Below are 8,874 nucleotides of genomic sequence, written 5' to 3'. Positions count from 1 at the left end.
TAGGGTATTTATTTGCAATCTGGATCGCCGCCGGTATGAAATACAGATCTTGCGCTATAAATTATAAGTTTGCTTCCATAACAATATTTTAAAAATATTTAACAGGTAAAATTAACATCATATTTAGATTTCACACATTTTTTAATAAAATTTCATATATAATATGTTAAAATCGAAGTTATGGTTTAAAAGATACAGGTAATTTAGAAAATCATTTGGTTTGACTCAAATATATTCCAAAATAATATTTTAAATTACTTAACAGGTAAAAAATAATCTCATATTCATATTTTACATATTTTTCTAATCAAATTTCATATACTCCCTCCGTTCCTATATATAAGGTGTATAGTTTTTTGCACGGAAATTAAAGAATGCATGTGTAGGGAAAATTTCAGAAATTTTGGAGTTATGGTTTAAAAAATATGGATGATTTTTAAAAGCATTTGTTTGACTTAAATATGATCCGCGAATAAATTACCTAAAACATCAGGGGGTTCGAAAAATGTAAAATAACGGTTCGGGTGTGACTTAAATCTGGACGGTGAGTTAATTTCAAGAAAAGACAGGGACTTTTGTGTAAAATACGAAAATAACGCTTCGTTTTAACTTAAAACAGGACTGCAGGTTGAATTCTCTAAAATAGAGGGACTTTTCTAAAACAATGCCATGACGGACGAAAGAAATCCAATTTGCTTTATTATTAGGTAAAGATAAAGATAAAGAAGTACGAAGTTGGATCATTTATTTTGAAAAGGAGGGAGTAGCTAGCAGGGTCACGTACCGACTGCACCGAAAGCAGAATTGGCTCGGATCCCTCTCCCATGGCGCCCGCCGGCCTCTCCGGCCTGCCGGCCCACATCCTGGACGCTATCGCCCGCCGCGTGGGGCCCCTCGACAACTTCAGCTGCCCCCTCATCTGCCGGCCGAGGGGCGCCGCGTGCGGCGCGCCTCAGCCTGCTCCCACTGCCCAACAAGCCGCAGCACCTGCACGTGGAGCCTCGCTGCAACTGCCGCCGTCGCCCATCGCCGTCGCCTCTAAACCGTCGACCCCTGCCGCTCTCCGGGGAAAGGACCATGGACGAAGAAGGTCTACCTCCAACGCGGGGGCAACCCCGTCGGCGTCGCCATGGACGGCGAGAAGAAGTCGGCGCACCCGACGCGCGTCGTAGGCTGCGACTACGGCTGGGCGGTCACCGTCGACAGCGCGCGCAGCCTCGCCCTGCTCGACCCGCTCACCGGCCGGCGGTTCCCGCTGCCTCCCGTCACCGCCTCCCTCGGCCGCATCACGCAGGTCGCCAAGAACCTCAAGCCGATGGGCCGGGGCATGTTCCACAGGGCGGCGCTGGCCCCCGGCCGCCGGTTCGGCACGTTCGCCGTGATGCTGATCCACAGCGGCGGGCAGGGCCGGTGGATCCCGGCGGCGAACAAGGGGGACACGGCGATCTTGGTGAGGGGGAACAGCTGCCTGTGCGTGCCGTGGCTGTACAAGCCCCGCTGCGGGAGACCAGCGCCGACGCCGGAGAACTGGCAGGTGTCTTACTGGGACGACGACCTGCCGCCGTCCAACGTGCGCGATGATTGCTCGTTTCTGCGCCACGGCTGCTGGTTTCTGCCCTACGTCGCGCCTGAGTTCCCTCGGCCAGACAAGCAGACCAGTGCTGATACCGAACCCAAGTCCTCGAAAATTTCTCGGCGAAGAAAGTGTAAACAAAGTGTCCGTGACAGTGTGGCTTACATTGTTCATGCATAGTTTGATGGCACCAATTGCATCGTGTAACAAAATCAATGACACCTCGTATTAGGCCTCACAAAGTGAACTACTTATGAATCCTAAAAGCTTGTATCAATCTTGCCCAATCTAACAAGGGAAATCCCTTCTCATCCGGTCTGTTGAATGACAAGTTTTTTTGAGAGAAAAAGGCTGAAAAAATTGTTGTAAAAAAAAAAGCTGAGCTGTTATATGACTTTAGAACCGACACAGGCTGTACATCAGAAACAGCCTGCAAACCCCAAATTCCTGGTATAAAATTTGTGCATTTCACATGCCTTACTCCGAGCTTATACCCCACAGATCCTCTGTTCAGTACAGTACATTGGATGTATACCTGTATTGACTCTCTTCAGTATAGCTACCACATCAAGAGATTAGCAAGCGAAAATTTTGTTTCGGGGTTATGCGTTTCCAATCATAACAATAGTTCATGAATTAATATACTCTTGCTGCAGGAGTATTCAAAGTCAAAGTAGAGAACATGAATCTCTCACTAAAAATAAAAAACCTAGAGGACATAACTCTCTCAATAATAAGAATATTAATAAAAACTAGAGAACAAGGCAGTTCATTTTCATTGCCGTGCTAGCTACTAAAATCATGTAAAAAAGCTTGAATACACACTAGAAGAAGATTACGCTCGATTACTCCTATCATAGTAGCAGAGCAACGAACGGCGCATGTGAAGGGTACATACAACCTACCACTGCACGCATTGCATGCATGAACGCTAATTGACATCGTTACTACACAAATGCTGATAGTACCGAGCCGCCGAAAGAGGAAGAGAATCACATCAGCAGCTTAGTTACTTTCTTCTCCTGAGTTGCAGAGCACACCATTCAGTAAATACCAGGAACAACCCTGTATGGTACTCTGTTGCAGTACATCTTCCAGTACTTGCCGTACCTTTAAGAAGGCAGGAAAAAAAAGAGGAGTCGATCAGGCACAAACCCAGAGAACTGAAAACTAACCAAATAAGCGTCCGAGCAATTTAAAGATAAGGTTCTCTGTCGATGTTAGCTAAACAGTTGACTGCAAGACTGTTTACGTACTTTGTTGAGCATCTATCATCATCCCTCTTCGCTCGGTCAAGCAGTAGAATGGTTAGATGTAGCACATAGAAGTACGGCAGAAACTGCAAGTGAACCGAAAGCAGATACAATTAATAAAAACATGACTTGTTAACCTTGTGATATAACATGATCAGGACATGCTTACATGATCGAAAAGAGCTGGAACGCTCCAGAAAAATGCTGCCAGTATCTCTGGGACATAGTGAAAGTGACGAGAAAAGCCCCACCTATCCAGGATAGAGATAGAAAAAAAGAAGGTGCATGCCCAAAGGGCTGTTATCTCTGCATATACATGATCACAAAATTCTCTTTTCATGAACAATGTTAAAGAAAGGGAACTGAATCTTAGACTCACCATCCAGAAGTCAAGAGAAGACTGGTTTTCGTTTCTCCTTTTGTGGTCTGATATGAAGCAACAATCTGAAGTTCCACCAAAATAAAGACATCAGCAGACTAACAAGCATGAAAGCATTTTTGGCTATTTTAAAGGTGCAAAACTTCCACCTTTGACGGGGCTTTGCCCCATACTGAGGCTTTCCCGTTTGTCCGGCGAAATTCTTGGCGCTGACGATCACAGTCATAGTTTATGTATATGCACAATATTCCAGCGAGGAGAATCGAGATTGCTAGCTGCAACAGGATTAACGAATATTCCGTTCAACTGTTAGAACTAAAATTGTGAATACGCAAGTCACAAAAAGTATCAAAATACTACTCCCTCCGTTCGGAATTACTTGTCTCGGAAATGGATGTATCTAGAACTAAAATACATCTAGATACATCCATTTCTACGACAAGTAATTCCGAACGGAGGGAGTACAAACCAAAGTATATCAGAGAAAGGTTATGTTCAAGAGTAACCTGGGGACCCAAATTCACAGGATGATTGACAAGGTACATTCCAGGAGAGGTGTAAGTTGATGGAACCCATACCAAGCATCCCCAGCAAATGTAGAAACCAGCTGTAGAAAATGATGTCAGACAGATAATAGAGAAGATCTGGAGTTCTGGACAGAACAAAATAGAATGCAACTTTGCAAGCTAAAATCTGAGTAACACATAATTTAATCACAATAACATACTACTAATCCTATCATGACATGCCGCAATATGCTTTGACAGAAGAAGAAACCACCTTCCATTGTTACTTTTTCTTAATATTGTCTTGGTTAGGTGATGCAGCCTTGATAAGAACATATTAGCATGGCTTGAACTTCACTTTGTAGTAGTATATTCTTTTGAAAATCATGATAACAAATTTCACTGATATTTGAATTACTAAATAAGACTTTTACTTCTATAGAGTTGTTGCGAGCGATTGGCAAGGAGGGCATTGTGAGCCTTGCGGGGCATTGTTAGATTAAAGTCTCTAGCTGAAGCAAGAATATGGGAGTTCGGAGTAACCATCTCCTTCACTTGTACTCCCTCTGTAAAGAAATATAAGACCTTTTAGTTCACTAAGTAGTGATCTAAAAGGTCTTATATTTCTTTACAGAGGGAGTATTTGACATGGATTGCAAACAAACCGGCCTAGGAACCGATTAAACATGCATGCAGAATTTTGAACGAAAAGATGGTGACCGAAGAAAATTATCTTTGCAAATTTAGTACCATGCAAAAAGATTCTTGGAATTATAGACTAGCATACATCCAGTGCAATCACCCTTTTGTTAAAACTTAAAAGTACCAAAAAAATGGGAAAAATATGGCAAACGATAAATTAAAAGGAAAAAAAATACACACATTATCCTATTCATAGTGAATACACACCTTAGTTCAAATGCTATATCATAAAATATTTTCGGAACTTTCATGTTGAATTGGTGCCTGAAATGATGATTCCATTATATCCATTAAACAGATGATGAACTCTGCCTACCTCTATCATGCGCAATGTCCATTGTACACCAATATCCAGACTCCCACCAGAAAAACTTTGTGATATAGATCAACATCAGTGCAGTATTCACAAGCATGGAGTCTGCAACTCGGCCATTCATTTCATACTGCATCACACAGTTCACAGAAATCAGTAGAGTTTAATAGATAGCTGCATCACAATATATATAGTATTAACAGAGAATATAACTCGTGAATGAAGAAATGCACAAAGATACAAGAAGCTGGATGGAGACAGTGCAAAAGCATGCTGTTTGACTGGGACTAGTGTACATCAATAAGAATATTATAATGTTCTGACCTGCTTTATGCAGTAGGTGACAGCAAGAACAGCCCAGGACATCATCCCAAAACGGCAGTTTGTGAAGACTTTGATATCGAAGTGCTTACCAATCCGAGGATACAGTTCCATTCCCTGAAAATGTGCATGTTAGATACATTGATCAACAAACCCATGTTCTACCCCCAATCCAAACAGGCCCTAAACAGTCTAAGCTGGACAAATGTCAAATATCACGGTGCCAGTGTCTACAGAAAAGAGCACCTAACCCCAGGCAATGTAATATACCATATGAATTTCATGGCACTTACCCAGTAGAAATCAATGAACGCATTCCCTGAGGATCCAGAATCAGATGAAGATGGTGCTACATGACCCTAAAAGGAAAATAAATTATCCATCAACAAAGGAAGCGTAGTACTACATAAGTATGGGCAAACAAAGATCTGCAAAATAAACCCACCTTTATGTACAGGCATAAACAGAACACAAGGCTTCCAAAGACCAGAGCCGAGTATATCTCTCCGAGGTGATCATATACTATTGCAGGGTTAAATATTCCAAACCTGAAACAATTTTTTTTTAACGACTGGTGATATAAAATATAGTACAAACTACATATAGTGGACAAAATCTAAGAGGCCTTGAACACATATTTTAAATGCGTGCAGTAAGCTCATGGAGAGAAAGCAAGCTCAATTAATTCAGAAACTCCCTCTTCTTCGTTATGTCTGTCCATAGCATTGGCATGGACAAAAAAGTTAACGAGAAATGAGCATGCATACCCATATGGTACTGAAAGCATTTTACAACATAGACTCCCAGGTCCATGGAAATATAGCTGAGGGGGGAGTATCTATCATGGACTTGAAATTACAGGATGGTGGCAGAACAAAAGGCAACAATCACAAATCACTATAATTGGATTTGGAAATGTACAAGTATTCAGCAATATCAAAGGCTCCAACAATTTTGCTCTATATGCAAAAGACAGAACGAAAACCAGCATGCACACAGAAGCTGTAAAGAGAAATATATACGCACGCAAACGTTTATGAATCACAGGTATGACTTGTAACATCTTTGAGAGAGAAGAAACAGGGAGCCAGGAATGACTTCACAGATATCATAAATGCAATTTCAATCATACTTGAACATTATCAGACACCAATGCATAGTTCGTAACTACCGTTTAACCAAGATATAAGCAACTCTATATCATGTTCCAACCTCCTGGGTGCAATGTAGTAGCGCTCAAACATACAACTATACCCTAGGGGGCTTTTTTTCTGAAACAATTAAACATTATAGTCTTCTGCATCAAAGCAACAAGTCCACCAATCTCCGACTACTGCATAAGAGATAAACTTCTGAAAACCGAAAAGAAGACCTAGTGCAACATACAGGCCCAAATTTAGAGAGCCTGGGTGGCTGGTGTGTCCAGCATGCGAGGTTAGTGATAACTCCCATTTTAGTACATTTAACGCATATGAACAGCATGTAAGCCACATGGAATCGTCTAACAATTTTTGGTTAACCATTTTGGGAAAAGTGAGGATGAATTCCTTGAAATTTTCGTGCCGTTCAGGCCCTATTGCATTATGACTAAGTTCCATATTTCTCTTACTAAGAAATCACTCTTACTTCAGAGAAAGCAACACAATAAAAGCAACAAATTAAAAAAAGAGTAGGGATCAGTTATATGCCTATGTCTAAAACCAGTAGCTACCATAATTGTTTTTCCTTAGCTGGTTTACTGCCAGAACCGTCAAATGATCAATGCAAGTAGGCACAAGTAGACGATTTGTTCTATTGTTCATGGATGAAACCGCGGAAATGATGAGTGATGTAATATGAAGGTAATCAGTAGGTGAGTCAACACAAGAGAAGAAAATAAGGTGGACTTCTTACCACCACAGGCTTAGGTAGGTGACCAAAGTCACTGCATATGCTAGTAAACCATTTGCCTGAAAAAAGAAGAAGAAAGGGTCAGCGGTACTGAAGCTGCAGGCTTCTGTTTAGTAAGTACTGTATTTAGCTACAGAGCAAGAGTAGGAATCGCAATGTCCACTGAAAGAGAGGGTCGGACCTTGTAGACGGGCACATTCCCGGCGGGCGAGATGGGCCCCTCGAAGCGCTTCCCGGGAAGGAGCAGCTGGAGGGCGGCCTCGAAGAGAGCGAAGCCGAGGATGATCTTCCCGGCGACGAGGGTGGGCATGGGCCAGACGGCCTTGAGCCCCTCCAGGATCCCGCGGTCGCGGAGGTGCTCGTAGGTGCGCGCCACCGATCCGTCCGCGTGCGCCACCGTGTACCACCTGCGGGCAAGAGCCCCAGAGCGAGAGAGAGTTAGATTCGGGCGGAGGCGGTGAGCGCGCGCCGGATCTGCGAGGCGAGGGGGGGAGGGGGACTCACAGGAGGATGACGAATGGCGGGCAGAGGGAGAAGAGCGTGGCCATGGAGGCGTAGGTGAACCACGGCGAGTGCGCCGTCTTGAACTCCCGGGGCGGCGGCGCGGCGTCGGCCGCGGCAGGGCCGGGCTTGGGCTGCTGCTGCTTCTGCTTCGCCATGGCGCCTCCTCTCGATCTCGCTCGCTCGGCGCGGGGGAGTGGACTGACCGGGGTGCCGATTGTTTTTTAAGGATGGGTGGATCTGTGGCCACCGCCGCCGCCGCCGCCGCTGTCGTCCGGAGGGAAAAACAGCATCTTTGCGTGTGTGCCCGCTTCTTTAAAGACGAAGACGGAGACGGAGACGAGACTGTGAGCGCGGCTCGGCCACGTCGCGCCGGTGCTCCTGGGCCGTCCGATCGCCGTCCGGAGTGGATGTAATGTACTACAGGCATATGCGGAGGTTATCAGCTGTACCACGGGGGACCATGACAGCGGCCAGGTGGGGTGGGGGTGACGTGGATGCTTTAGGGCGCACAGGAGTTTGGCGTGAGCGTACAGCAACATCCCCATGGACGGAAAAGGGAGGCGTGCCGTGCCGTATAATTAATTTGATGTGCTCGTGGAGCCAAGTGGAGTAGTATATACGTGATACGTGGCAGATCTTTTGCTTATTTTTATTTTTTTATTACAAACGACAGATCTCTTGCTTGGTGGCTGGCCTGTGGAGGTGGGGCCGTTGTGTGCCATGTGTCGCGCCGACATTGATTCCCAGGCCTTGGTTGAGCCATGGAGAAAACAGGTCAATTGTTTTTTTAGCATCAGTACAGACACAAGCGCTCATATACACGCGCATACACTCACCTCTATGAACGCATATACGCACACCCTACCCTTATGAGCACCTCCGAGAGACTGAGCCGGCATATCATCTTGAGATTTACGAAGTCACCGTAGGCGCCTCGTCGTCGACGGGCACGTCTCCTCCCACTGAAAGTGCATCGCCGGAAATCCTAAAATAAATTCAGGAATAATGCGAGCACCAGGATTTGAAGCCTGGTGGGTTGGGGATACCACTGTCCACCTAACCATCTCAACCACAGGTTGATTCGCAGGTCAATTGTTTTGCCAATCCTGCTTGAAATGCAAGACATCTCAATAAGGTTTTTTTTTTTGAAACAAGGCAAAAGAGTTGCCATTTTCATTAGTTAAGAAGAAGATTAGACATAGTTCCGCCAAGCGAGAGAACACAGATCACTCTCGCGGCATAACATTACACAAATACTTCGCGCCCGCACAAGCCCAAATAGAGGTCTCATCTTTAATCTTGGCAATGACAACGGTAATAGGTGTGGCAGGTGTTGCGGAAGACCCTCACGTTGCGTTCGTTCTAAATTTCCCACACAACTAGCATCATCAAAGCGCTACGGACCTTGCGTGAGTGGCCCCTTTTGTGAGCAA

General features: G+C 44.7%; 1 protein-coding gene across 1 annotated transcript; it reads right to left on the bottom strand.

Moving 5' to 3' along the window:
* Positions 1–2,300: 2,300 nt before the first annotated feature.
* Positions 2,301–7,750, bottom strand: LOC123072467 (7-dehydrocholesterol reductase). The gene is made up of 13 exons (XM_044496017.1): positions 7,442–7,750; positions 7,119–7,344; positions 6,941–6,996; positions 5,493–5,595; positions 5,341–5,406; positions 5,051–5,164; positions 4,730–4,856; positions 3,712–3,812; positions 3,355–3,480; positions 3,206–3,270; positions 2,996–3,077; positions 2,830–2,912; positions 2,301–2,683 (listed from the first exon to the last, which is right to left on the bottom strand). Exons 1-13 carry the CDS (start codon positions 7,594–7,596, stop codon positions 2,617–2,619), a joined length of 1,371 nt encoding a protein of 456 aa, XP_044351952.1. The 5' UTR covers positions 7,597–7,750; the 3' UTR covers positions 2,301–2,616.
* Between the last annotated feature and the right edge of the window lie 1,124 nt (positions 7,751–8,874).

This window comes from Triticum aestivum, chromosome 3B (genome assembly GCF_018294505.1).
Source record: "Triticum aestivum cultivar Chinese Spring chromosome 3B, IWGSC CS RefSeq v2.1, whole genome shotgun sequence".
Taxonomy (NCBI): domain Eukaryota; kingdom Viridiplantae; phylum Streptophyta; class Magnoliopsida; order Poales; family Poaceae; genus Triticum; species Triticum aestivum.
This window is presented reverse-complemented; position numbering and strand designations above follow the sequence as displayed.